The sequence below is a fragment of the Pseudophryne corroboree genome, chromosome 3 (assembly GCF_028390025.1).
Source record: "Pseudophryne corroboree isolate aPseCor3 chromosome 3, aPseCor3.hap2, whole genome shotgun sequence".
In the NCBI taxonomy this organism is placed as follows: domain Eukaryota; kingdom Metazoa; phylum Chordata; class Amphibia; order Anura; family Myobatrachidae; genus Pseudophryne; species Pseudophryne corroboree.
The window spans coordinates 545998474-546026132 of record NC_086446.1 but is presented as its reverse complement, the minus strand read 5'-3'; the positions used below and the strand labels follow the sequence as shown (position 1 = coordinate 546026132).

Sequence of the window (27659 nt, the reverse complement as noted above, 5' to 3'; positions counted from 1 at the left end):
AATTGCCTGTAATGGTGATGTCACTCTCTAGGGAGTCGACACCGGAATGGATGGCTTATTTAGAGAATTACGTGAGAATGTCAACACGCTGCAAGGTCGGTTGACGACATGAGACGGCCGACAATCTATTAGGACCGGTCCAGGCGTCTCAGAAACACCGTCAGGGGTTTTAAAAACGCCCATTTACCTCAGTCGGTCGACACAGACACAGACACGGACACTGAATACAGTGTCGACGGTGAATAAACAAACGTATTTCTCATTAGGGCCACACGTTAAGGGCAATGAAGGAGGTGTTACGTGTTTCTGATACTACAAGTACCACAAGAAAGGGTATTATGTGGGAGTGAAAAAACTACCTGTAGTTTTTCCTGAATCAGATAAAATAAAATGAAGTGTGTGATGATGCGTAGGGTTACCCCGATAGCAAATATTGGCGTTATACCCTTTCCCGCCAGAAATTAGGGTACGTTGGGAAACACCCCTTAGGGTGATAAGGCGCTCACACGCTTATCAAGTGGCGTTACCGTCTCCAGATACGGCCGCCCTCAAGGAGCCAGCTGATAGGAAGCTGGAAAAATATCCTAAAAAGTATATACACACATACGGTGGTTATACTGCGACCAGCGATCGCCATCAGCCTGGAGATGCAGTGCTGGGTTGGCTTGGTCGGATTCCCTGACTGAAAATATTTTATTCATGTAGAGCATTTAATAGGATGCATTCTATATATATGTATGTGAGAGGCACAGAGGGATATTTGCTCTCTGGCATCAAGATAAGTGCGTTGTCCACATCTCCCAGAAGATGTCAGGGACACGACAGTGGTCAGGTGATACAGATCCCATACGGCAGATGGAAGTATTGCTGTATAAAGGGAAGGAGTTATTTGGGGGTCGGTCCATCGGACCTGGGGACCACAGCAACAGCTGGGAAATCCAACCTTTTTTACCCCAAGTTACATCTCAGCTAAAAAAGACACCGTCTTTTCAGCCTCAATCTTTCCTTTCCCATGAGGGCATGCAGGCAAAAGGCCAGTCATATCTGCCCAGACATAGAGGTAAGGGAAGTAGACTGCAGCAGGCAGCCCTTTCCCAGGAAGAAGCCCTCCACCGCGTCTGCCAAGTCCTCAGCATGACGCTGGGGCCGTGCAAGCGGACTCAAGGTGGGGGGGTAGTCTCAAGAGTCTCAGGGCGCAGTGGGATCACTCGCAAGTTGACCCCTAGATCGTACGAGTATTATCCCAGGGGTAAAGATTGGAGAGTCGAGACATCTTCTCCTCGCAGCTTCCTGAAGTCTGCTTTACCAACGGCTCCCTCCGACAGGGAGGCAGCATTGGAAACAATTCACAAGCTGTATATCCAGCAGGTGATAATCAAAGTACCCCTCCTACGACAAGGAAAAGGGTATTATTTTTCCACACTATATTGTGGTACTGAAGCCAGACGGCTTGGTGACACATAGTCTAAATCTAAAATGTTTTGAACACTTACATAAAAGGTTCAAATCGAGATAAAGTCACTCAGAGCAGTGATAGCGAACCGGAAAAAAGGGGACTATATGGTGTCCCTGGACATCAAGGATTACCTCCATGTCCAAAATTTGTCCTTCTCATCAAGGGTACCTCTGGTTCGTGGTACAGAACTGTCAATATCAGTTTCAGACGATGCCGTTTGAATTATCCACGGCACCCCGGGCCTTTTTACCAAGGTAATGGCCGACAAGATGTTTCTTCAAAGAAAAAAGGCATCTAAATTATCCCTTACTTGCACGACCTAAAAAGGGCAAGTTCCAGAGAACAGTTGGAGGTCGGAAGAGCACTATCTAAAGTAGTTCTTCGACGGCACGACTGGATTCTAAATATTCCAAGAATCGCAGCTGTTTTCCGACGATACGTCTGCTGTTCCTAGGGATGATTCTGGACACGGTTCAGAAAAAGGTTTTTCTTCCCGAGGAAAAAGCCAAGGAGTTATCCGACCTGTCAGGAACCTCCTAAAACCAGGAAAGGTGTCTGTACATCAATGCACAAGAGTCCTGGGAAAAATGGTGGCTTTTTACGAAGCAATTCCATTCGGCAGATTCCATGCAAGAATTTTCCAAAGGGATCTGTTGGACAAATGGTCAGGGTCGCATCCTCAGATGCACCTGCGAATAACCCTGTCGCCAAGGACAAGGGTATATCTTCTGTGGTGGTTGCAAAAGGCTCATCTATTGGAGGGCCGCAGATTCGGCATACAGGATTTGATCCTGGTGACCACGGACGCCAGCCTGAGAGGTTGGGGTGCAGTCACACAAGGAAGAAACTTCCAGGGGGTATGGACGAACCTGGAAAAGTCTATTCACATAAACATTCTGGTACTAAGAGCAATCTAAAATGCTCTAAGCCAGGCGGAACCACTCCTGCAAGGAAAACCGGTGTTGATTCAGTCGGACAACATCACGGCGGTCGCCCATGTAAACAGACAGGGCGGCACAAGAAGCAGGAGTGCAATGGCAGAAGCTGCCAAGATTCTTCGCTGGGCGGAGAATCACGTAATAGCACTGTCAGCAGTGTTCTTCCCGGGCGTGGACAACTGGGAAGCAGACTTCCTCAGCAGACACGATATACACCCGGGAGAGGGGGGTCTTCATCCAGAAGTCTTCCACATGCTAATAAACTGTTGGGAAAGACCAATGGTAGACATGATGGCGTCTCGCCTCAACAAGAAACTGGACAAGTATTGCGCCAGGTCAAGAGATCCACAGGCAATAGCTGTGGACGCACTGGTAACACCTTGGGTGTACAAATCAGTATATGTGTTTCCTCCTCTGCCTCTCATACCAAAGGTATTGAAGATTATACGGTGAGGAGGAGTAAAAAATACTAGTGGCTCCGGATTGGCCAAGAAGGACTTGGTACCCGGAACTTCAAGAGTTGGTCACGGACGACCCGTGCCCTCTACTTCTGAGAAGGGACCTGCTACAACAGGGTCCCTGTCTCTTTCAAGACTTACCGCGGCTGCGTTTGACGGCATGGCGGTTGAACGCCAGATCCTAAAAGGGAAAGGCATTCCAGAAGAAGTCATTCCTACCTTGATTAAGGCAAGGAAGGAAGTCACCGCGAAACATTATCACCGCATTTGGCGAAAATATGTCGCGTGGTGCGAGGATCGGAGTGTTCCGACGGAGGAAGTTCAACTGGGTCGTTTCCTACATTTCCTACAATCAGGATTGTCTAGGGGTCTCAAATTGAGATCTATTAAGGTTCAAATTTCGGCCCTGTCAATATTCTTCCAAAAAGAATTGGCCTCAGTTCCTGAGGTACAGACTTTTGTTAAAGGAGTACTGCATATACAGCCTCCTGTGGTGCCTCCGGTGGCACCGTGGGATCTAAATGTAGTTTTAGATTTCCTCAAATCCCATTGGTTTGAACCATTGAAAAAGGTGGATTTTAAATATCTCACATGGAAAGTGACTATGTTACTGGCCCTGGCTTCCGCCAGGAGAGTATCTGAATTGGCGGCTTTATCTTATAAAAGCCCTTATCTAATCTTCCATTCGGATAGGGCAGAACTGAGGACTCGTCCGCATTTTCTCCCTAAGGTGGTATCAGCGTTTCACCTGAACCAACCTATTGTGGTGCCTGCGGCCTCTGGCGACTTGGAGGACTCCAAGTTGTTGGACGTTGTCAGAGCCTTAAAAATATACATTTCAAGGACGGCTGAAGTCAGAAAATCTGACTCGCTGTTGATACTATATGCACCCAACAAGTTGGGTGCCCCTGCTTCTAAGCAGACGATTGCTCGTTGGATTTGTAACACAATTCAACTTGCTCATTCTGTGGCAGGCCTGCCACAGCCTAAATCTGTTAAGGACCATTCCACAAGGAAGGTGGGCTCATCTTGGGCGGCTGCCCGAGGGGTCTCGGCATTACAATTCTGCCGAGCAGCTACGTGGTCGGGGGAAAACACGTTTGTAAAATTCTACAAATTTGATACCCTGGCAAAAGAGGACTTGGAATTCTCTCATTCGGTGCTGCAGAGTCATCCGCACTCTCCCGCCCGTTTGGGAGCTTTGGTATAATCCCCATGGTCCTTTCAGGAACCCCAGCATCCACTTAGGACGATAGAGAAAATAAGAATTTACTTACCGATAATTCTATTTCTCGGAGTCCGTAGTGGATGCTGGGCGCCCATCCCAAGTGCGGATTATCTGCAATACTGTACATAGTTATTGTTAACAAATTCGGGTTATATTGTTAAGGAGCCATCTTTAAGAGGCTCTTTCTGTTATCATACTGTTAACTGGGTTTAGATCACAAGTTGTACGGTGTGATTGGTGTGGCTGGTATGAGTCTTACCCGGGATTCAAATTGCCTCCCTTATTGTGTACGCTCGTCCGGGCACAGTACCTAACTGGAGTCTGGAGGAGGGTCATAGGGGGAGGAGCCAGTGCACACCACCTGATCTGGTAAAAGCTTTACTTTTTTGTGCCCTGTCTCCTGCGGAGCCGCTATTCCCCATGGTCCTTTCAGGAACCCCAGCATCCACTACGGACTCCGAGAAATAGAATTATCGGTAAGTAAATTCTTATTTTCTCTGACGTCCTAGTGGATGCTGGGGACTCCGTAAGGACCATGGGGAATAGACGGGCTCCGCAGGAGACTGGGCACTCTATAAGAAAGATTTAGTACTATCTGGTGTGCACTGGCTCCTCCCTCTATGCCCCTCCTCCAGACCTCAGTTAGATTTCTGTGCCCGGCCGAGCTGGATGCACACTAGGGGCTCTCCTGAGCTCCTAGAAAGAAAGTATATGTTAGGTTTTTTATTTTACAGTGAGACCTGCTGGCAACAGGCTCACTGCAACGAGGGACTGAGGGGAGAAGAAGCGAACCTACCTGCTTGCAGCTAGCTTGGGCTTCTTAGGCTACTGGACACCATTAGCTCCAGAGGGATCGACCGCAGGACCCGTCCTTGGTGTTCGTTCCCGGAGCCGCGCCGCCGTCCCCCTTACAGAGCCAGAAGCAAGAAGATGGTCCGGAAAATCGGCGGCAGAAGACTTCAGTCTTCACCAAGGTAGCGCACAGCACTGCAGCTGTGCGCCATTGCTCCTCATACACACTTCACACTCTGGTCACTGAGGGTGCAGGGCGCTGGGGGGGGGGGGGGGCGCCGCGCCCTGAGCAGCAATAAAAACACCTTGGCTGGCAAAATAACCACAATATATAGCCCCAGAGGCTATATATGTGGTAATTACCCCTGCCAGAATACAGAAAAAAGCGGGAGAAAAGTCATCCGAAAAAGGGGCGGAGCCATCTCCCTCAGCACACTGGCGCCATTTCTCCCTCACAGTTCCGCTGGAAGGAAGCTCCCTGACTCTCCCCTGCAGTCTACACTACAGAAAGGGTAAAAAAGAGAGGGGGGGCACTAAATTTAGGCGCACTATAACTTATAGCAGCTATAAGGGGACATAATTCAGTTAGTCCCTGCATTATATAGCGCTCTGGTGTGTGCTGGCATACTCTCTCTCTGTCTCCCCAAAGGGCTTTTGTGGGTCCTGTCTCCTTTAAGAGCATTCCCTGTGTGTGTGCGGTGTGTCGGTACGGCTGTGTCGACATGTTTGATGAGGAGGCTTATGTGGAGGCGGAGCAGATGCCTATAAATGTGATGTCACCCCCTGCGGGGCAGACACCTGAGTGGATGGATTTATGGAAGGAATTACGTGCACGTGTCGACTCCTTACATAAAAAATTTGACGACATGCCAAATGCGGGACAGCCGGCTTCTCAGCTCGTGCCTGCCCAGACACTTCAAAGGCCATCAGGGGCTCTGAAACGCCCACTACCTCAGATGGCAGACACAGATGTCGACACGGATACTGATACTAGTGTCGACGACGATGAGTCAAATTTAATGTCCACTAGGGCCATTCGTTGCATGATTGAGGCAATGAAAGAGGTATTACACATTTCTGATATAAACCCAGGTACCTCAAAAAAGGGTATTATGTTTGGGGAGAAAAAACTACCAATAGTTTTTCCCCCATCTGAAGAATTAAATGAAGTGTGTGAAGAAGCGTGGGCTTTCCCCGATAAAAAATTGGTGATTTCAAAAAAATTACTAATGGCGTTCCCTTTCTCGCCAGAGGATAGGTCACGTTGGGAAACTCCCCCTAGGGTGGATAAAGCGCTCACACGTTTGTCTAAAAAGGTGGCACTACCGTCTCCGGATACGGCCGCCCTAAAGGAACCTGCTGATAGAAAGCAGGAGGCTATCCTAAAGTCTATATATACACACACTGGTGTTATACTGAGACCAGCTATTGCTTCAGCGTGGATGTGCAGTGCTGCTGCTGCTTGGTCAGATTCCCTGTCGGAAAATATTGACACCCTAGACAGGGACACTATATTGCTAACCGTAGAGCATATAAAAGACTCAGTCTTGTACATGAGAGATGCACAGAGGGAGATCTGCCGGCTGGCATCTAGAATAAGTGCTTTGTCCATTTCTGCTAGGAGAGGCTTATGGACTCGGCAGTGGACAGGGGATGCAGATTCTAAAAGGCACATGGCAGTTTTGCCTTATAAGGGTGAGGAGTTATTCGGGGATGGTCTCTCAGACCTTGTTTCCACAGCAACAGCTGGGAAGTCAGCATTTTTGCCCCATGTCCCCTCACAGCCTAAGAAAGCGCCGTACTATCAGGTACAGTCCTTTCGACCCCAGAAAAACAGGCGGGGAAAAGGCGGGTCCTTTCTGTCTAGAGGCAGAGGAAGGGGAAAAAAGCTGCAACACACAGCAGGTTCCCAGGAACAAAAGTCCTCCCCCGCTTCTTCCAAATCCGCCGCATGACGGTGGGGCTCCACAGGCGGAGCCAGGTACGGTGGGGGGCCGCCTCAAAAATTTCAGCGATCAGTGGGTTCGCTCACGGGTGGATCCCTGGATCCTTCAAGTAGTATCTCAGGGGTACAAGCTGGAATTCGAGGCGCCTCCCCCCCGCCGTTTCCTCAAATCGGCCTTACCAACAACTCCCTCGGGCAGGGAGGCTGTACTAGAGGCAATTCACAAGCTGTATTCCCAGCAGGTGATAGTCAAGGTACCCCTACTTCAACAAGGACGGGGTTACTATTCCACACTGTTTGTGGTACCGAAACCGGACGGTTCGGTGAGACCCATTTTAAATTTGAAATCCTTGAACACATACATAAAAAGATTCAAGTTCAAGATGGAATCGCTCAGGGCGGTTATTGCAAGCCTGGACGAGGGGGATTACATGGTATCCCTGGACATCAAGGATGCTTACCTGCATGTCCCAATTTACCTTCCTCACCAGGAGTACCTCAGATTTGTGGTACAGGATTGCCATTACCAATTCCAGACACTACCGTTTGGACTGTCCACGGCACCGAGGGTGTTTACCAAGGTAATGGCAGAAATGATGATACTCCTTCGAAAAAAGGGAGTTTTAATTATCCCGTACTTGGACGATCTCCTAATAAAGGCGAGGTCCAGGGAGCAGTTACTGGTCGGAGTAGCACTATCTCGGAAAGTGCTACAACAGCATGGCTGGATTCTAAACATTCCAAAGTCACAACTGGTTCCTTCCACACGCTTACTGTTCCTGGGGATGATTCTGGACACAGAACAGAAAAAAGTGTTTCTCCCGCAGGAGAAAGCCAAGGAGCTGTCATCTCTAGTCAGAGACCTCCTAAAACCAAAACGGGTATCGGTGCATCACTGCACACGAGTCCTGGGAAAAATGGTGGCTTCATACGAAGCAATTCCATTCGGCAGGTTCCATGCAAGGACTTTCCAGTGGGACCTCTTGGACAAGTGGTCGGGATCGCATCTTCAGATGCATCAACTGATAACCCTTTCTCCAAGGACCAGGGTGTCTCTACTGTGGTGGCTGCAGAGTGCTCATCTTCTAGAGGGACGCAGATTCGGCATACAGGACTGGGTCCTGGTGACCACGGATGCCAGCCTTCGAGGCTGGGGCGCAGTCGCACAGGGAAGAAATTTCCAGGGACTTTGGTCAAGTCAGGAGTCGTCCCTACACATAAATATTCTGGAACTGAGGGCCATTTACAATGCCCTAAGTCAGGCAAGGCCCCTGCTTCAAAACCAGCCGGTTCTGATCCAATCAGACAACATCACGGCAGTCGCCCATGTAAACCGACAGGGCGGCACAAGAAGCAGGATGGCGATGGGCGGAAAATCACGTACTAGCACTGTCAGCAGTGTTCATTCCGGGAGTGGACAACTGGGAAGCAGACTTCCTCAGCAGACACGACCTACACCCGGGAGAGTGGGGACTTCATCCAGAAGTCTTCCTTCTGTTGATAAACCGTTGGGAAAGACCACAGGTGGACATGATGGCGTCCCGCCTCAACAAAAAGCTAAAGAGATATTGCGCCAGGTCAAGGGACCCTCAGGCGATAGCTATGGACGCTCTAGTGACACCGTGGGTGTACCAGTCGGTTTATGTGTTCCCTCCTCTGCCTCTCATACCAAAGGTACTGAGAATAATAAAAAGGCGAGGAGTAAGAACGATACTCGTGGTTCCGGATTGGCCAAGAAGAGCTTGGTACCCAGAACTTCAAGAAATGTTATCAGAGGACCCATGGCCTCTACCGCTCAGACAGGATCTGCTACAGCAGGGGCCCTGTCTGTTCCAAGACTTACCGCGGCTGCGTTTGACGGCATGGCGGTTGAATTCCGGAACCTAAAGGAAAAGGGCATTCCGGAGGAAGTCATTCCTACGCTGATAAAAGCCAGGAAAGAAGTAACCGCAAACCATTATCACCGCATTTGGCGAAAATATGTTGCGTGGTGTGAGGCCAGGAAGGCCCCTACAGAGGAATTTCAGCTGGGTCGTTTTCTGCACTTCCTACAGTCGGGAGTGACTATGGGCCTAAAATTGGGTTCCATTAAGGTACAGATTTCGGCTCTGTCGATTTTCTTCCAGAAAGAACTGGCTTCACTGCCTGAAGTTCAGACTTTTGTAAAGGGAGTGCTTCATATTCAGCCCCCTTTTGTGCCTCCTGTGGCACCTTGGAATCTCAATGTGGTGTTGAGTTTCCTAAAATCACATTGGTTTGAACCACTTAAAACTGTGGATCTGAAATATCTCACGTGGAAAGTGGTCATGTTATTGGCCTTGGCTTCACTGGCTCCTCCCTCTATGCCCCTCCTCCAGACCTCAGTTAGATCCCGTGCCTAGAGGAGACTGGGTGCATTACAGGGGAGCTCTCCTGAGTTTCTCTGAAAAATAATTTTGTTAGGTTTTTTATTTTCAGGGAGCACTGCTGGCAACAGGCTCCCTGCATCGTGGGACTGAGGAGAGAGAAGCAGACCTACTTAAATGATAGGCTCTGCTTCTTAGGCTACTGGACACCATTAGCTCCAGAGGGAGTCGGAACGCAGGTCTCACCCTCGCCTTTCGTCCCGGAGCCGCGCCGCCGTCCTCCTTGCAGAGCCTTGTGACACCATGGGTGTTTCAGTCGGTCTATGTGTTCCCTCCTCTTCCTCTCATCTCAAAGATACTGAGAATCATAAGGCGAAAAAGAGTGCAGACAATACTCATTGTTCCAGATTGGCCTCGAAGGGCCTGGTATTCAGATCTTCAGGAGCTGCTCACAGAAGATCCATGGCCTCTTCCTCTCAGGGAGTACCTGTTACAGCGGGGGCCCTGCGTGTTCCAAGACTTACCGCGGTTACGTTTGATGGCATGGCGGTTGAACACCAAATCCTAGCTGGGAAGGGTATTCCGGAAGAAGTCATCCCTACTCTGATAAAGGCTAGGAAGGAGGTGACGGCGAAACATTATCACCGTATCTGGAGGAAGTATGTTTCTTGGTGTGAAGCCAAGAATGCTCCTACGGAAGACTTCCACTTGGGCCGGTTTCTCCACTTTCTACAGACTGGAGTGGATATGGGCCTAAAGTTGGGCTCCATTAAGGTACAGATTTCGTCCCTTTCTATATTCTTCCAGAAAGAATTGGCTTCCTTCCCAGAAGTCCAGACTTTTGTGAAGGGAGTGCTGCACATCCAGCCTCCTTTTGTGCCCCCAGTGGCACCATGGGACCTTAACGTGGTGTTGCGGTTCCTAAAATCTCACTGGTTTGAGCCTCTTCAAACTGTTGAGTTAAAATTTCTCACTTGGAAGGTGGTCATGTTGTTGGCCTTGGCATCTGCAAGGCGGGTGTCCGAATTGGCGGCCTTGTCTCATAAGAGCCCCTATCTCATTTTCCATGTGGATAGAGCAGAGTTGAGGATTTGTGCCTAAGGTGGTGTCATCGTTTCATATGAACCAACCTATTGTGGTGCCTGTGGCTACGGGAGATTTGGAGGATTCCAAATCCCTTGATGTAGTCAGGGCCTTAAAAATTTACGTAGCCAGTACGGCTCGAATTAGGAAAACAGAAGCTCTGTTTGTCCTGAATGCAGCCAACAAGGTTGGCGCTCCTGCTTCTAAGCAGACTATTGCTCGCTGGATCTGTAACACAATTCAGCAGGCTCATTCTATGGCTGGATTGCCGTTACCAAATTCGGTAAAGGCCCATTCCACTAGGAAGGTGGGCTATTCTTGGGCGGCTGCCCGAGGCGTCTCGGCATTACAGCTTTGCCGAGCGGCGACTTGGTCGGGTTCAAACATTTTTGCAAAATTCTACAAGTTTGATACCCTGGCTGATGAGGACCTCATGTTTGCTCAATCGGTGCTGCAGAGTCATCCGCACTCTCCCGCCCGGTCTGGAGCTTTGGTATAATCCCCATGGTCCTTACGGAGTCCCCAGCATCCTCTAGGACGTAAGAGAAAATAAGATTTTAAACCTACCGGTAAATCTTTTTCTCCTAGTCCGTAGAGGATGCTGGGCGCCCGTCCCAGTGCGGACATATTTCTGCATGACTTGTATATAGTTCTTGCTTACATAAGGGTTATGTTACAGTTAAGATCAGTCGTTGACTGATACTGTTTGTTCATACTGTTAACTGGTTGCGTATATTCCAGGTTATACGGTGTGGATGGTGTGGGCTGGTATAAATCTTGCCCTTAGATTACCAAAATCCTTTCCTCGTACTGTCCGTCTTCTCTGGGCACAGTTTCTCTAACTGAGGTCTGGAGGAGGGGCATAGAGGGAGGAGCCAGTGCACACCCATTCTAAAGTTCTTTATAGTGCCCATGTCTCCTGTGGAGCCCGTCTATACCCCATGGTCCTTACGGAGTCCCCTGCATCCTCTACGGACCAGGAGAAAAAGATTTACCGGTAGGTTTAAAATCTTATTTTTTTATATAGCATTAGCACACATTTAGAACCAGACTAAGGATTTAGGGAAATAGCTAATTCGTGTCATTGTTGCAGCCTGCGAATTGCAAGCTTTGTGGCAGGTTCCCAGCAAGTCGTTGTTTTACCCACTTAACTGACTAATTTTTCTTCCAAAACACGCTCAGAAATTGTCGTTTTTTTTTAATGAGTGAATTAGGTGAAAAAACATGTATTTAAACTTATCCAAAATGCTTTTATTTAATTAAAAAAACAAAACCTTTTTTTTAAATATATATAAAAAATAACGGTCATTCAAACATTGGAACATCGGAAACTTTGTGACTTTTATTTTAACAGCAGTGCAGCCACTAGGTACACGCTGGGATGTTTAATTTACACTTCCCCAGTGGCTGCTATTGTCTGCAGCCGCTGGGTGGGGGGGGTTCTGCCGTGCTGACCGATCAGCAATGATTGGCAGCATGGTAAACACTGGGGGAGGGTGCAGGGAGGCAGAGGAACTTTCCGGCAGTGGCGTGCGGTGCTCTCCGGTCTATAAGAGCTGCAGCTGCAGGAAGTTTCTCTTTTCTGCAGCTAAACACGCTGTGTATCTGAGTGGTCGCATCCTGTGCAACCAGATTAGAGAGGGCACTTGCGGGTGTGGTTGCATCTGAGGCGACCATGGTGGTCATTCCGAGTTGATCGCTAGCTGCATTAGTTCGCTGTGCAGCGATGAGGCAAAAAAAACCTGCACTTCTGCGCATGCGTATCCAGTGCAATGCGCACTCGCTTCATACTATTGCAACGAACTGTGGGGGTGATTCCGAGTTGTTCGCTCTCTAGCTGCTTTTAGCAGCATTGCACACGCTAAGCCGCCGCCTACTGGGAGTGTATCTTAGCATAGCAGAATTGCTAACGAAAGCTTCGCTAATTTTCTCGTAACGATTACCCCGCAGTTACTGAGTAGCTCCAGACTTACTCAGCCATTGCAACCAGCTCAGTCCTTTTAGTTCCTGGTTTGACGTCACAAACACACCCAGCGTTCGCCCAACCACTCCCCCGTTTCTCCAGCCACTCCTGCGTTTTGCAACTCGAACGCCTGCGTTTTTCCGCACACTCCCATAAAACGGCCAGTTTCCGCCCAGAAACACCCACTTCCTGTCAATCACACTACGATCAGCACAGCGAAGAAAAAGCTTAGTTATGCCGTGAGTAAAATACCTAACTTTTGTGTAAAATAACTAAGCGCATGCGCTCTGCGAACCTTGCGCATGCGCAGTAAGCGACTAATCGCAGTATAGCGAAAAGCGGCAACGAGCGAACAACTCGGAATGACCCCCGATGTCGTTTCACACAGGGTCTAGCGAAGCATTTCAGTCGCACTGATGGCTGCAGAGTGATTGACATGAAGTGGGCGTTTGTGGGTGTCAACTGACCGTTTTCAGGGAGTGTTTCGAAAGAACGCAGGCGTGCCAGGAAAAACGCAGGCGTGGCTGGCCGAACGCAGGGCCTGTTTGTGACGTCAAAACAGGAACTGAATAGTCTGAAGTGATCGCAAGCGCTGAGTAGGTTTTGAGCTACTCTAAAACTGTACAAAAAAAACTTTGTAGCCGCTCTGCGATTCTTTCGTTCGCACTTCTGCTAAGCTAAAATATACTCCCACTGGGCGGCGGCATAACATTTGCACGGCTGCTAAAAACTGCTAGCGAGCGAACAACTTTGAATGACCACCCATGATAGGCAATTGGTTAAAGTAGCAATCTTTTAAAAAGCAAAGCCAACCTTGTTTTGCCTTTTAAATGATTGCTACTCTAAAACATTGGGCAGACTCGCCGGGAATATACCAAAGACTGCAGTTTGCAGGCTATTACATTTACCCCATTGTTTTCTAGTTCTTCATTAAGACCCGTAGGTTTTACTGAAAGACTAGAACTCAGTGAGCTGTTCATCTAAAATCTCAGTCTGTTTATAACATTTTTAAAATTAAGTTACATTGATTTTACATCTAATCCTGCATGATATGAACTGTGCAATGATGGGCTCAATGATACTGAAGCAGAGCAGGGATGCTGCAAATAATTTAAGTACCTTTTTGAATTTTTTTTAGTTTTAAATAGCATTTCAGCAGCCAAAATAATGTAAGTATCTTGGGAAATATAAGGTTAATATGAACATTTTAAGAATACATTCTAGAATGTTTAGGATAACATGTTTGGATCGGTACAGACTATTGCTGGGGAAATATATTGCTTTTGGCACTTGTGAGCCAGGCCTTTCTTTAAAGAAGTTCTCTAAAGGTGCATACACACTGGGCGTTTTTACCCAGCGTGTATGCACAGCGATGATGGCTGACATTGCTGTGCATACACACTGAGAGCTGTTCCCCCCCCCCCCCCCCCTGCCCAGCAGTGTCAGCGGGGGTGAACGGCTTTCCATAGTAGGACGTTATGGAAAGCTGCTCACCCTGCCGTTCATCCGTACCAGCAGATGAACGCCGGCCGCCGGTGATGAAGCGGGAGCGCGCATCAGCCCTCATCGCTCATCGCCGGGGCATACACACTTGGCGGTTTTGAGCTGATAGCAGCTAAAAACACCAAAAGTGAGCTGCTTTCAGCTCAAAATCGCCCAGTGTGTATGGGCCTTAACTGTAGCAAACAGCAAGACATAGCATATTGGCCCTCATTCAGCTTCAGTTGCAGTTTAGCAAAACGGCAACTGGCTGCGATCGCCCCCAGCATGCAAATACCTGAATCGCTGTTTTGTGGATGCCCCCCTGCCTCCACAGCCAGGCTGTGAAGGCAAGCGCAGAGCCGCCATTTTTCAGGCCGCAGCGGTCACTTGTGACATCACATGGCCACCCCAGACCAGCCCCCATTTCCAACGCTGCATCGCCGCCCTGCGAACGCCTCTGCCTGTCAATCAGGCAGAGGCATTCGCACAAGTAAGATGCATCACATAGTGACTACATACCCAGGCTTACCTGTTTGTCTGCTATAACAGATACATCAGCCTGCATCTCATCTGAATTGTTGTGCAAGCATATAGTTTCTGTAGCTCTTGCCAGAGGCTGGCTACAGAAAGTCATACTTATTCCTTATTAATAATTCACTGCTTCTGGCCAAACAATGATATAGAGCATGATACAGAAATAATCTTTGTATACATACCTTTACATATACTCAGACTAAATGGTTAAAAGATTAAAAATAAATATTTATGTATAGACACCCAACAAATATGTGATTTGTGCACCGTTTGGTCAGTGGCTGATATCAGGCACCTGTACCATACTATTTAATTAATTACAAACTGTAGTCACTGGCTAATACTCTGGTGTATACTACTTAATGCATGTCATGATACCATCTAATAATAGGATTTCATGTTTGCTGTGGTAGCCGACCCTCAGAAGCAATTCAGAAGGTAGTCTTATTATAACCATTTTAACATCTAGAACAGGCTTTCAGCAGGATGTATCATGCATCGCGTATTGCACCCCGCCACCTATTGCATCCAGAGTTTAGGGGGACATGTACTAAGCAGTGATAAAAGTGGAGAAGTGAGCCAGTGGAGAAGTGCCAATGGCAACCAATTAGCTGCTCTGTATACTTTTAAAGTATGTAAATTATAAATGTTACGTCAGTGCTGATTGGTTGCCATGGGCAACTTCTCCACTGGCTCACTTTTCCACTTTTATCACTGCTTAGTACATGCCTCCCTAAGTCTTTTATTACAATTTTTTTTTTTTTTTCCCACAGCTCTTCATCCACTGCACATGCACATCCCAGGATGATGCCAGAAGAGCTAGAATTAGCTGAGCTGCTTGCTAAAAAAGAACAAGAGTGGAAAGCACTTCAACAACATCAGATTCTCTTTCTCCAGCAGAGCCTTAAGGATACACAGAAAAACCTCCAAGAGCAAAATGATAAATTTGACAGACTCAAAAAGGATTTCACCCATAACTTCCGAGTGCTCCATGAAAGAGATCGGGAGCTAGAACAGTATGAAGTGATGTACAATCGTTTGAAGGTTGTAGAGAATGCAAAGCAGTCTGAAATCAGCAACCTAAAGATACAGATTGAGAAGCTCCAGCAAGAGATTCAGAAAGAGAGGAAGAAGTATGATGACTTACAAAGCCACTATCAGCGGAAAATAAAAGAACACCAGCTAGATCTAGATCGAATAAACAGGTGCATATGTTCAGTTCAATAGTGCCTTCATGATCTTTTATTTCTGAAATATGCGTGACCTTTAATACAGAGGGCACATTGCCCCAGCCTGTCTGGCCAGACAGCACCTGCTCTATAAAGGAGTAAGATCCAGCCTTGCTAGTCATTACTCTCTCCTTCTCCTACCTATTTTAAAGGCATTGCCAAGAGTTCTGGGGCCTATAGTTGATTTGTGATTTCCACAGTCATTTTTTTCATAGCTCCAACACCTTTAGCCTGATTCAGAGTTGTACGCAGACTGCTGATGGTGCTGCATAACGGTCACAGAAATAAATGCTTACTGTATATTCACCTGTCTTCAGTGTTGCTTGCATCTATGAAGCCACATCGTTCCTATCAATCTGCTTGCATTGTAGATTTGTACCAGCCCTTTAATGGATACAAGAGATCCATCTGAAATTACCCCACAATGCAATATAAACACCCAAAGAATACTTATCTTACATACAGCCTAGATACTCGGTCAGCTGCAACTGCAGATTCGGCTGATATGCATACAACTATGAATTACTGTAGTTGCTCAGAGTTGTGTATTCTGCCCAATGCGAAAAACAGCAAGACCCATCCACAGAAATGACTTGCATGCAACTATGAACCAGACCCCTTGTGTGAGCCATATAAATGACACATTGACATGAACAGTAGTAACCTTATGACTTGTCCCTACTAACCACATGGATAACTTCTCCATAAAGTCTCTGCTACCTTTACTCGTCCCATACACTCCTATTCTGTCGTTAAAGCTGCCAGTATTTCTTTCTGGGATGTAATGTCCAGTTCTTCTCTTCTTACCACTGCAGTTGTTGTTTCCATGTTCTGTCCGCATCTTTGTGTGAAATTCCAAATTTTCTGTGTGCAAGATGAGGATGGTGTAATGATTGCTGGGTTTCCATTTTGACACTATTGTGGGTGAGACAGAGTCATTCTTTGCTGGTGGACATGACTGATTGCTACAGTACATTTCCAAGCATAGCTCTACCAGTACATAACGGTTTGACCAGCTCTGTTTTAAACAGAAAGAAATGTGTAATTGCATGTCATATCCACTTGAACTACAGTGACAAGAACCAGATTACCTTTCACACTAGCAGAGTACTGCTGAATTTGTCCGCTCCTTCTTATAGGCATCATGTAGCCATTGGCAAATTAGCAGAAAATACAAGAGAAAGATCGAACACTGATCCTTCCTGGAACAAATCATTTTGCCCTTTGTTTGAGCTACAAAAGGTTATTCGTGATTATAGCTCAATTTTAAGCGAGTGATGTAAAATATGCGTGGCAATGCACATAAATCCTTGAGAAACTTCTCCTGACCTTTCCAAACATATGTTATCCTGACAGTACTATATCTGTCCTCTGTGCAAGTCCCAAGCAGAGCTACAAGGCTGGATATGTTGTACTGAGTTCAGTAATGTCATCTGCCTCTTCTAGAACTAGTGAGACCTATTGCGTTACAGTAAATCCTCTCACCAGTCTGGCATACACTGGTATTGAGGGTTCATAGAAAATAAGATTGTGAAATATTCTTAGCACAGAGTGTACTACATAAAATAGATTTATTAAAGTTTGCACTGCAATGACTGGAATTATTATTTTCTCTAACGTCCTAAGTGGATGCTGGGGACTCCGTAAGGACCATGGGGATTAGCGGCTCCGCAGGAGACTGGGCACAAAAGTAAAGCTTTAGAACTACCTGGTGTGCACTGGCTCCTCCCCCTATGACCCTCCTCCAAGCCTCAGTTAGATCTTTGTGCCCGAACGAGAAGGGTGCACACTAGGGGCTCTCCTGAGCTTCTTAGTGAAAGTTTTAGTTTAGGTTTTTTATTTTCAGTGAGACCTGCTGGCAACAGGCTCACTGCATCGAGGGACTAAGGAGAAGAAGCGAACTCACCTGCGTGCAGAGTGGATTGGGCTTCTTAGGCTACTGGACATTAGCTCCAGAGGGACGATCACAGGCCCAGCCTGGATGGGTCCCAGAGCCGCGCCGCCGGCCCCCTTACAGAGCCAGAAGGCAGAAGAGGTCCGGAAAATCGGCGGCAGAAGACGTCCTGCCTTCAACAAGGTAGCGCACAGCACTGCAGCTGTGCGCCATTGCTCTCAGCACACTTCACACTCCGGTCACTGAGGGTGCAGGGCGCTGGGGGGGAGCGCCCTGAGACGCAATAATAAACACCTTGGATGGCAAAAAAATGCATCACATATAGCTCCTGGGCTATATGGATGCATTTAACCCCTGCCAAAATACATAGAAAAACGGGAGATAAGGCCGCCGATAAGGGGGCGGAGCCTATCTCCTCAGCACACTGGCGCCATTTTCCCTCACAGCTCCGTTGGAGGGAAGCTCCCTGTCTCTCCCCTGCAGTCACTACACTACAGAAAGGGTTATAAAAGAGAGGGGGGGCACTAATTACGCGCAGTATTAAATATACAGCAGCTATAAGGGGAAAAACACTTATATAAGGTTATCCCTGTATATATATATAGCGCTCTGGTGTGTGCTGGCAAACTCTCCCTCTGTCTCCCCAAAGGGCTAGTGGGGTCCTGTCCTCTATCAGAGCATTCCCTGTGTGTGTGCTGTATGTCGGTACATTTGTGTCGACATGTATGAGGAGAAAAATGATGTGGAGACGGAGCAGATTGCCTGTAATAGTGATGTCACCCCCTAGGGGGTCGACACCTGAGTGGATGAACTGTTGGAAGGAATTACATGACAGTGTCAGCTCTGTATAAAAGACAGTGGTTGACATGAGACAGCCGGCTACTCAGCTTGTGCCTGTCCAGACGTCTCATAGGCCGTCAGGGGCTCTAAAGCGCCCGTTACCTCAGATGGCAGATATAGACGCCGACACGGATACTGACTCCAGTGTCGACGGTGAAGAGACAAATGTGACTTCCAGTAGGGCCACACGTTACATGATTGAGGCAATGAAAAATGTTTTTACACATTTCTGATAATACGAGTACCACCAAAAAGGGGTATTATGTTCGGTGAGGAAAAACTACCTGTAGTTTTCCTGAATCTGAGAAATTAAATGAGGTGTGTGTGATGATGCGGGGTTTTCCCCCGATAACAACTGATAATTTCTAAAATGTTATTGGCATTATATCCTTTCCCGCCAGAGGTTAGGGTGCGTTGGGAAACACCCCCTAGGGTGGATAAAGCGCTCACACGCTTGTAAGGGCTCTACCCTCTCCTGAGATGGCCGCCCCTTAAGGATCCTGCTGATAGAAAGCAGGAGGGTATCCTAAAATGTATTTACACACATACTGGTGTTATACTGCGACCAGCAATCGCCTCAGCCTGGATGTGCAGTGCTGGGTTGGCGTGGTCGGATTCCCTGACTGAAAATATTGATACCCTAGATAGGGACAGTATATTTTTGCCTATAGAGCATTTAAAAGATGCATTTCTATATATGCGTGATGCACAGCGGAATATTTGCCGACTGGCATCAAGTCTAAGTGTGTTGTCCATTTCTACCAGTAGAGGGTTATGGACACGTCAGTGGTCAGGTGATGCGTATTCCAAACGGCATTTGGAAGTATTGCCTTATTAAAGGGAGGAGTTATTTGGGGTCGGTCTTTCAGACCTGGTGGCCACGGCAACAGCTGGGAAATCCACGTTTGTACCCCAGGTCGCCTCTCAACATGAGAAGACGCCGTATTATCAGGCGCAGTCTTTTCGTGGACAAGCGGGCAAAAGATTCCTCATTTCTGCCCCGTGACAGAGCGAGAGGAAAAAGGCTGCAGATATCAGCCAGTTCCCAGGAACAGAAACCCTCTCCCGCCTCTGCCAAGCCCTCAGCATGACGCTGGGGCTTTACAAGCAGAATCGGGCACGGTGGGGGGCCCGTCTCAATGAATTTCAGCGCGCAGTGGGCTCACTCGCAAGTAGACCCCTGGATCCTTCAGGTGATATCTCAGGGGTATAAATTAGAATTCGAGACGTCTCCCCCTCGCCGTTTCCTAAAGTCGGCTTTACCGATGTCTCCTTCTGACAGGGAGACTGTTTTGGAAGCCATTCACAAGCTGTATTCCCAGCAGGTGATAACAAGGTACCCCTCCTGCAACAGGGAACGGGGTATTATTCCACACTGTTGTGGTACCGAAGCCGGACGGCTCGGTGAGACCGATTCTAAATCTAAAATCTTTGAACACTTACATACAGAGGTTCAAATTCAAGATTGAGTCACTCAGAGCAGTGATTGCGAACCTGGAAGAAGGGGACTACATGATGTCTCGGGACATCAAGGATGCTTACCTTCATGTCAAAATTTACCCTTCTCATCAAGGGTACCTCAGGTTTATGGTACAGAACTGTCACTATCAGTTCAGACGCTGCCGTATGGATGGTCCACGGCACCCCGGGTCTTTACCAAGGTAATGGCCGAAATGATGATATTCCTTCGAGGGAAGGGAATTTTAGTTATCCTTTACTTGGACGATTCCCTGATAAGGGTAAGATCCAGGGAACAGTTGGAGGTCGGTGTAGCACTATTTCAGGTAGTGTTGCGGCAGCACGATTGGATTCTCAATATTCCAAAATCGCAGCTGGTTCCGACGACTTGTCTTCTGTTCCTAGGGATGATCCTGGACACAGTCCAGAAAAAGGCTTTTCTCCCGGAGGAGAAAGCCAGGGAGTTATCCGAGCTAGTCAGGAACCTCCTAAAACCGAGCCAAGTCTCAGTGCATCAATGCACAAGGGTTCTGGGTAAAATGGTGGCTTCCTACGAAGCAATCCCATTCGGCAGATTCCACGCAAGAACTTTCCAGTGGGACCTGCTGGACAAATGGTCCGGGTCGCATCTTCAGATGCATCAGCGGATAACCCTGTCACCAAGGACAAGGGTGTCCCTCCTGTGGTGGTTGCAGAGTGCTCATCTTCTAGAGGGCCGCAGATTCGGCATTCAGGACTGGGTCCTGGTGACCACGGATGCCAGCCTGCGAGGCTGGGGAGCAGTCACACAGGGAAGGTATATCCAGGGCTTATGGTCAAGTCTGGAGACATCACTTCACATAAATATCCTGAAGCTAAGGGCCATTTACAATGCTCTAAGCTTAGCAAGACCTCTGCTTCAAGGTCAGCCGGTGTTGATCCAGTCGGACAACATCACGGCAGTCACCCACGTAAACAGACAGGGTGGCACAAGAAGCAGGAGGGCAATGGCAGAAGCTGCAAGGATTCTTCGCTGGGCGGAAAATCATGTGATAGCACTGTCAGCAGTATTCATTCCGGGAGTGGACAACTGGGAAGCAGACTTCCTCAGCACGACCTCCACCCGGGAGAGTGGGGACTTCACCCAGAAGTCTTCCACATGATTATAAACCGTTGGGAAAAACTCGACAGGTATTGCGCCAGGTCAGGGGACCCTCAGGCAATAGCTGTAGACGTTCTGGTAACACCGTGGGTGTACCAGTCAGTGTATGTGTTCCCTCCTCTGCCTCTCATACCCAAGGTACTGAGATTGATAAGATGGAGAGGAGTAAGCACTATATTCGTGGCTCCGGATTGGCCAAGAAGGACTTGGTAACCGGAACTTCAAGAGATGCTCACGGAGGATCCGTGGCCTCTACCTCTAAGAAGGGACCTGCTCCAGCAAGGACCCTGTCTGTTCCAAGACTTACCGCGGCTGCGTTTGACGGCATGGCGGTTGAACGCCGGATCCTGAAAAGGCATTCCGGATGAAGTCATCCCTATCCTGATCAAAGCCAGGAAGGATGTAACCGCAAAACATTATCACCGCATTTGGCGAAAATATGTTGCGTGGTGCGAGGCCAGTAAGGCCCGACGGAGGAAATTCAACTGGGTCGTTTCCTACATTTCCTGCAAACAGGAGTGTCTATGGGCCTGAAATTGGGGTCCATTAAGGTTCAAATTTCGGCCCTGTCAATTTTCTTCCAAAAAGAACTAGCTTCAGTCCCTGAAGTTCAGACGTTTGTAAAAGGGGTACTGCATATACAGCCTCTTTTTGTGCCTTCAGTGGCACTTTGGGATCTCAATGTAGTTTTTGGGTTCCAAAAGTCACATTGGTTTGAACCACTTAAATCTGTGGAGTTAAAATATCTCACATGGAAAGTGGTTATGCTGTTGGCCCTGGCCTGGGCCAGGCGCGTGTCAGAATTGGCGGCTTTATCCTGTAAAAGCCCTTATCTGATTTTCCATTCGGACAGGGCGGAATTGAGGACTCGTCCTCAGTTTCTCCCTAAGGTGGTTTCAGCGTTTCACCTGAACCAACCTATTGTGGTGCCTGCGGCTACTAGGGACTTGGAGGACTCCAAGTTGCTAGACGTTGTCAGGGCCCTGAAAATATGTTTCCAGGACGGCTGGAGTCAGGAAAACTGACTCGCTGTTTATCCTGTATGCACCCAACATGCTGGGTGCTCCTGCTTCTAAGCAGACTATTGCTCGTTGGATTTGTAGTACAATTCAGCTTGCACATTCGGTGGCAGGCCTGCCACAGCCAAAAATCTGTAAATGCCCACTCCACAAGGAAGGTGGGCTCATCTTGGGCGGCTGCCCGAGGGGTCTCGGCTTTACAACTTTGCCGAGCAGCTACTTGGTCAGGAGCAAATACGTTTGTAAAATTCTACAAAATTGATACCCTGGCTGAGGAGGACCTGGAGTTCTCTCATTTGGTGCTGCAGAGTCATCCGCACTCTCCCGCCCGTTTGGGAGCTTTGGTATAATCCCCATGGTCCTTATGGAGTCCCCAGCATCCACTTAGGACGTTAGAGAAAATAAGAATTTACTTACCGATAATTCTATTTCTCGTAGTCCGTAGTGGATGCTGGGCGCCCATCCCAAGTGCGGATTGTCTGCAATACTGGTACATAGTTATTGTTACCAAAAAATCGGGTTATTGCTGTAGTGAGCCATCTTTTCTAGAGGCTCCTCTGTTATCATGCTGTTAACTGGGTTCAGATCACAAGTTGTACGGTGTGATTGGTGTGGCTGGTATGAGTCTTACCCGGGATTCAAGATCCTTCCTTATTGTGTACGCTCGTCCGGGCACAGTATCCTGAGGCTTGGAGGAGGGTCATAGGGGGAGGAGCCAGTGCACACCAGATAGTCCTAAAGCTTTCTTTAGATGTGCCCAGTCTCCTGCGGAGCCGCTAATCCCCATGGTCCTTACGGAGTCCCCAGCATCCACTACGGACTACGAGAAATAGAATTATCTGTAAGTAAATTCTTATTATTTTTTATTATTATTTTGGAATAATGTTTTTATTTCTAAGGACAGAATTCAATTAGCAGCATTAGAATACCGAGGGCGATTGATCCCCCAGGGCTATCCAATTAGCCCCGAAGCCAGGAGTTATCTGAGATATTTTTTCTACTTTTATGCTACTTTTCACAGTAAAGGCCCATATAGACGGGCCGATGCGGGGAGAGATGTGTGCTGAGCGAACCGCTCAGCACACATCTCTCTTGCCGCTCAGCACAGCGAGATCTGTGCTGAGCGTGCGGGGGGAGACGGGGGGGGCGCTCACTTCACCCAGCGGGCAGGCCAATCTAGCAGCAGCGATAGCCCCGCGCATCGCTATCGCTGTAAGGGCTACACACGGAGCGATCAGGCTTATATTCGAAGTAATCTAGTCAGATTGCTTAGAATATCGCTCCGTGAGTACCCCCCTTAACACGCTACTTTAACAGGTGTTAACAAGGCTATCAGGAGAAATCGGGAGTTTAATTGAATAGCCCTGGGTGTTAAAGTCCGAGGCTACCTCCATTTTTCACCCACAGTAATTTGCTGTGGCTTAATGAATACCAGCCTAATGGCCTAATTCAGGTTGGATCGCAAATCGCAAGGCGGAGATGGGGGATGGGCGGCGGCAGGAAAACAAAATTCTAGTCTACGCCATCCCAGAAGATTGGAGGATGTTTTTGTGATGTTCAGATGTAGTGTATTTGCAGGAGTCCCACATTTTACAATATCATTAGACTATTCAGATTAAAGCTGTTTCTTTTTTTAAAACTTTACATGATGTAAACAAAGTCGCATATCATCTGTATGCTAAGCCATTCAGCTACTAATGACCTGTAGCCACAGACCTTTTCACTGCCTGCTAAAATGTATCTCTTTATGTTGTTACAGCTCTAAAAATAGCAATATTGATCTTCTACTGGAGGAGTATGAGAAAGTAAAGCGCCAGCTCGAGAGGAAAATCGAGGAGGTACAAGGAGATCTGACCCTACAGAGACAGGTGAGACGTGTATCAAGTGCCATACCCTTATCTTCCTCATTGTCTGCAGTATGTGCATTGGTAAACATTCATTCTCATACCACTTTCTGACAGAGCATGCAAGGTGTCTGCTCTGGTTTATCATTTCTGAAATCTCATTATGTGGAGGAGAACAGCTGTGTGGTGCTGTAGTAATTGCTTGCTGCAGCTTATTGATCTCCGCTCTAGTCATCCAATACCGCCCCCTTTTTTAAGCTCTTTGGATGTTCAGTAAATCATCTAGTCTGAACATTGGCTAGGCAGCTGCAGTTCTCAGTCTGGCAACCTGTCTAAATAGATTGTTGGTGACCGTGTGAGATGAAAGTGCAAATGTACTAGAATGCAGACTGCAAGGGCGTTGATCTCTGTAACCTTCAGGCATTAAAGAAAGGTCGCATTTAATAGCAGTATATTTGGCTGAACAGACCTTTCCTTTGGCCTATGTGTCCTGAAAGTACAAATGTCAGCTAGGGTGCTAGGGGATAGAAAGGTCATCAGGCATTGTGGGGAATTGGGATGTAGCTATCTGCAAGCCTGCTTTCATCTTAAATATACATACAGTATATCAAAATATTGATTTTCTGCAATTCCAAATGAAACCATTTTATTAACAATAATACATTAATATTAGTAACTTTTATCCTGTAGAACAGGTCCAGAAGAACGCCTCTGCCCAAAAGTAAGAAAATAATGACTTATCTCTGACAATATATGAGTGATATATCATTTTTACAAAAAACCCATTAAAAGCTGCACTAGCACGTAGTAAATTATTTTACTAAGGTGGTCCTACTTTTAGCTTGAGCCACAGGGAATACTCCATGCAGATGGTTATTCCCCCATCCTTCCCTCCTCCCTACTTCGAATGGACCATCAAATAACAAGGGTGGAGGGCTCTCACCTTTCTTCCACTAGTTAGCTATATTGATTAGTTACCCCGGCAAGAAATGGCTGTAAGCAGCAACCCCTTCTGGTAGTGCAGTGTTAATAACAGAACAACATGAGAATGTGAATAAGGGGGCTTAGTTCATTTAAACTGAATCAGCATCAAAGGGAGCCTGACATCTACTTCTCAGACATACAGTAGGACTGCTGCGCCAGAGCTAGGGGAGAATAGGAGCGATTCTAGAAGCTTCCAGATAAACGATCTGTCATTTTACTCTGTTTTTATTTTTTGATTTGCCAATTAAAATTTGTGTTAGCACAATACGTTATTAGCTTCTCTCTGACTGCACATATATCCAGCACAGGACAATCAAGGCACCTGGTAGCCAAATACAATAGGAGCATGTACAGTAGATAGCAGTGTGACATTATTCCCTGTATTCCTAATAGTACCACAAGTGAAGCTGAACATACAACAGATTGGCTCTACATATATATTTACGTGTGCAGTTTTTGTGTGTATGTGCAGTGTGTATGTATGTGTGCAGTGTTTGTGTGCATGTGCAGTGTATATGTGTGCGTGTATATATGCAGCGCGTGTGTGTGTGTGTGTGTGTGTGTATATATATATATATATATATATATCTATCATTCACACCAGTCATTGCCCCACAATCATTCACATCAGTCATTACTGGGAGTTGGACAGACATACACAAAAATATGTAAATTTGCATCTGTTTATACGCTGTATGTAAAAACTCACCGTTTGCATCTTTACACAGAGGGGCTAAATCCGACCTGATCGCTGCTGTGCGTTTTTGCACAGCGGGCGACCAGGTCTGAACTGCACAGGCATCGTAGTGACCCGGCGCATGCCAGAGATTAGATCGGCATCTCAGCCCAGCGATCGCCTCTGCCTGATTGACAGGCAGAAGCGTTCGCTGGGTGGGCCGGCGGCGCTGGACCGTTGTTTTGGGGGCGCGGTCCGGGCAACGCAGGCGTTCCCGGACCGGGCGGGCTGCGGCGGCTGTGTGACGTTACACACAGCCACTGCAACCCGGAGAGCGACAGGTAGCTCCCTGCCAGTGCGCAGGAGTTGCGCTGGTAGGGAGCTGCTCTTACAAAAGCATCGCCGCGGTGCCATGCTTTTGTACCTGTGTGGGGGGGTTTAGATACAGACATGCGGGGCGGACTAGTCCTGTGCTGGGTATCCCCCCGCATGTCTGTGAAAGTGATCGTAGATGTGCTAAATTTAGCACATCTACGATCAAGTCTGAATTACCCCCAGAGAGTCAACCCAGTAATCGAAAGAACAGGGAATTGCCCTGATACCTGACATATGTATGGGCCCATTGTATGTTTGGGTCCATTTAGTTACATTTATCTCAGGTATACATCAGCTTTAATATAGATATGTAGCTGTGTTATATTTATTATACCTTCCATTAAACATTTGTTGTTAAAATTAAATACAGTGCTTCTGATCTTAAACCATAAAAATAAATGCGGTTTGAGTCTTCCATATCTAAAATGCTTGGGAGCAGAAGTATTTTGGATTTCGAATTTTTCCATATTTTGGAGTATTTACATCTCATAATGAGATATTTTAGCGTGAGACCCAAGTCTAAACGCAAAATGCATTTGTTTCCTATACACACAGCCTGAAGATAATTTTATACAATGTTTAATAATTTTGTGCATGAAACAAAGTTTGTGTACATGGAACCATTGGAAAGCAGAAGTGTTACTATCTCAGTCATGCTCAAAATATTTTGTTTATTGGAATTTGGATATGGGAGACTCAATCAGTATGTAGCGTTATTAGACTTTATTGCTGGGCTGTTATAAACTTTTTACACTTTGGGGTGTATTCAATAAGTATCGGAAGCTGCTGTCTTATCGGAAAGACGGCAGTTTCCGACAGTGTAGGTCAGAAGGGGTTCCGACCTATTCAATAGGGGCTGTTTTTTTCAGACAAGTCGGGAACTCCCGACTTGTCGGAAAACTCATGGATTGTTGGATTAGCCGCGGATCCACATGTTTCGCGGGCAAATCTGACAGGTTTAGACCCCCGGTTCCGACATTGTCAATCCGACTTTTTTTAAAGTCGGATTGACTTTGTCGGAATTGGGGAGATGAGACGGGGAAGCGGGGACATGTAGGAGGGACCATGTGAGCTGAGCAGCAGGGACGCTGGTGAGGAGACGAGCGGGGACGCCGGTGAGGAGCGGCTGTCAGGAGCGGCCAAATCAGACAGTCGGATTTGGTCGCTCATTGAATACTGTCCTGTCGGATTCTTTCCGTTGGAAAGGATCCGACAGGTATTGAATATACCCCTTTGTCTTTTATAATTGCAGATATTTTTTTATTTTATTTTTTGAAGACCAGCAGATTTCTAATAAGTTTATTTTTTCCTTACAGGAACTGTCTTTGGAGTTTGATTGTGAAATGAAGAAGCGTGAGCATGAGTTTCGTTTAAGTCTGGATGAGATGAGCACTGTAGTTTTGTCTCATGAACTCAAGGTATAAATTGCAAGGTGTCTATTGTAATCTAGTTTACAAGCTTAGCACAAGGCTGTGTGAGTGAGTCAGGTAACAGGCAGCAGGTGCCAGAAGGTTGTGTGAGAGGGACCGATTACAGGCAGCACAAGGCTTGAAGGAAGGGAGAGTCAGTCATGCATAGATTACACGTTGTAGCGAGGCTAGACTGCAACAACTATGAGCTGGGAGAGAGATGCATACCTCCCAACATGACCCGCTCCAGGAGGGACACAATGCTCTGCTTCTGGACTTTTCTCTTAATTTATGATTGCCGGCATCTATTTTGAACAGGGTAATGGATAAGAAAGGTCTTTCAGCACAGGTGAGGGCAATCATACATTAAGAGGGAAGTCCAGGAGCAGAGCATTCTGTCCCTTCTGGAGAGGGTCATGTTGGGAGGTATAGATGTGTTCTCTTGCAGCCTTGCCTGTGAAGCGAATGCATAGCAGGCAAGGTTTCCCAGCACAGCGTGGCATTCGCAGCTCTGCTCCCGCAGCTTATACTTACTGAGATCGGCACAGCATATGCACGCTCCTGCG

At 47.3% G+C, this 27659-nt stretch overlaps 1 protein-coding gene and 1 long non-coding RNA gene across 4 annotated transcripts in view; one reads left to right on the top strand and one right to left on the bottom strand.

Moving 5' to 3' along the window:
• LOC135056288 (uncharacterized) overlaps positions 1–16859 on the bottom strand; it is a 78996-nt gene extending 62137 nt beyond the window's left edge. Inside the window, exons 1-2 of the long non-coding RNA XR_010243943.1 lie at positions 16261–16859; positions 15761–15837 (exon numbers count right to left, since the gene is read on the bottom strand). This is a non-coding gene — a long non-coding RNA (uncharacterized LOC135056288). The remainder of the gene's footprint in view (positions 1–15760; positions 15838–16260) is intronic.
• Positions 1–27659, top strand: part of CCDC57 (coiled-coil domain containing 57) — a 289296-nt gene that overhangs the window by 4100 nt on the left and 257537 nt on the right. For all 3 annotated transcript variants that reach the window (XM_063961241.1, XM_063961240.1, XM_063961242.1), the window contains exons 2-4: positions 14998–15429; positions 23565–23673; positions 27001–27102. In XM_063961241.1, the coding sequence (XP_063817311.1) occupies positions 15029–15429; positions 23565–23673; positions 27001–27102 (612 nt within the window). In that variant the 5' untranslated portion in view covers positions 14998–15028. The remainder of the gene's footprint in view (positions 1–14997; positions 15430–23564; positions 23674–27000; positions 27103–27659) is intronic.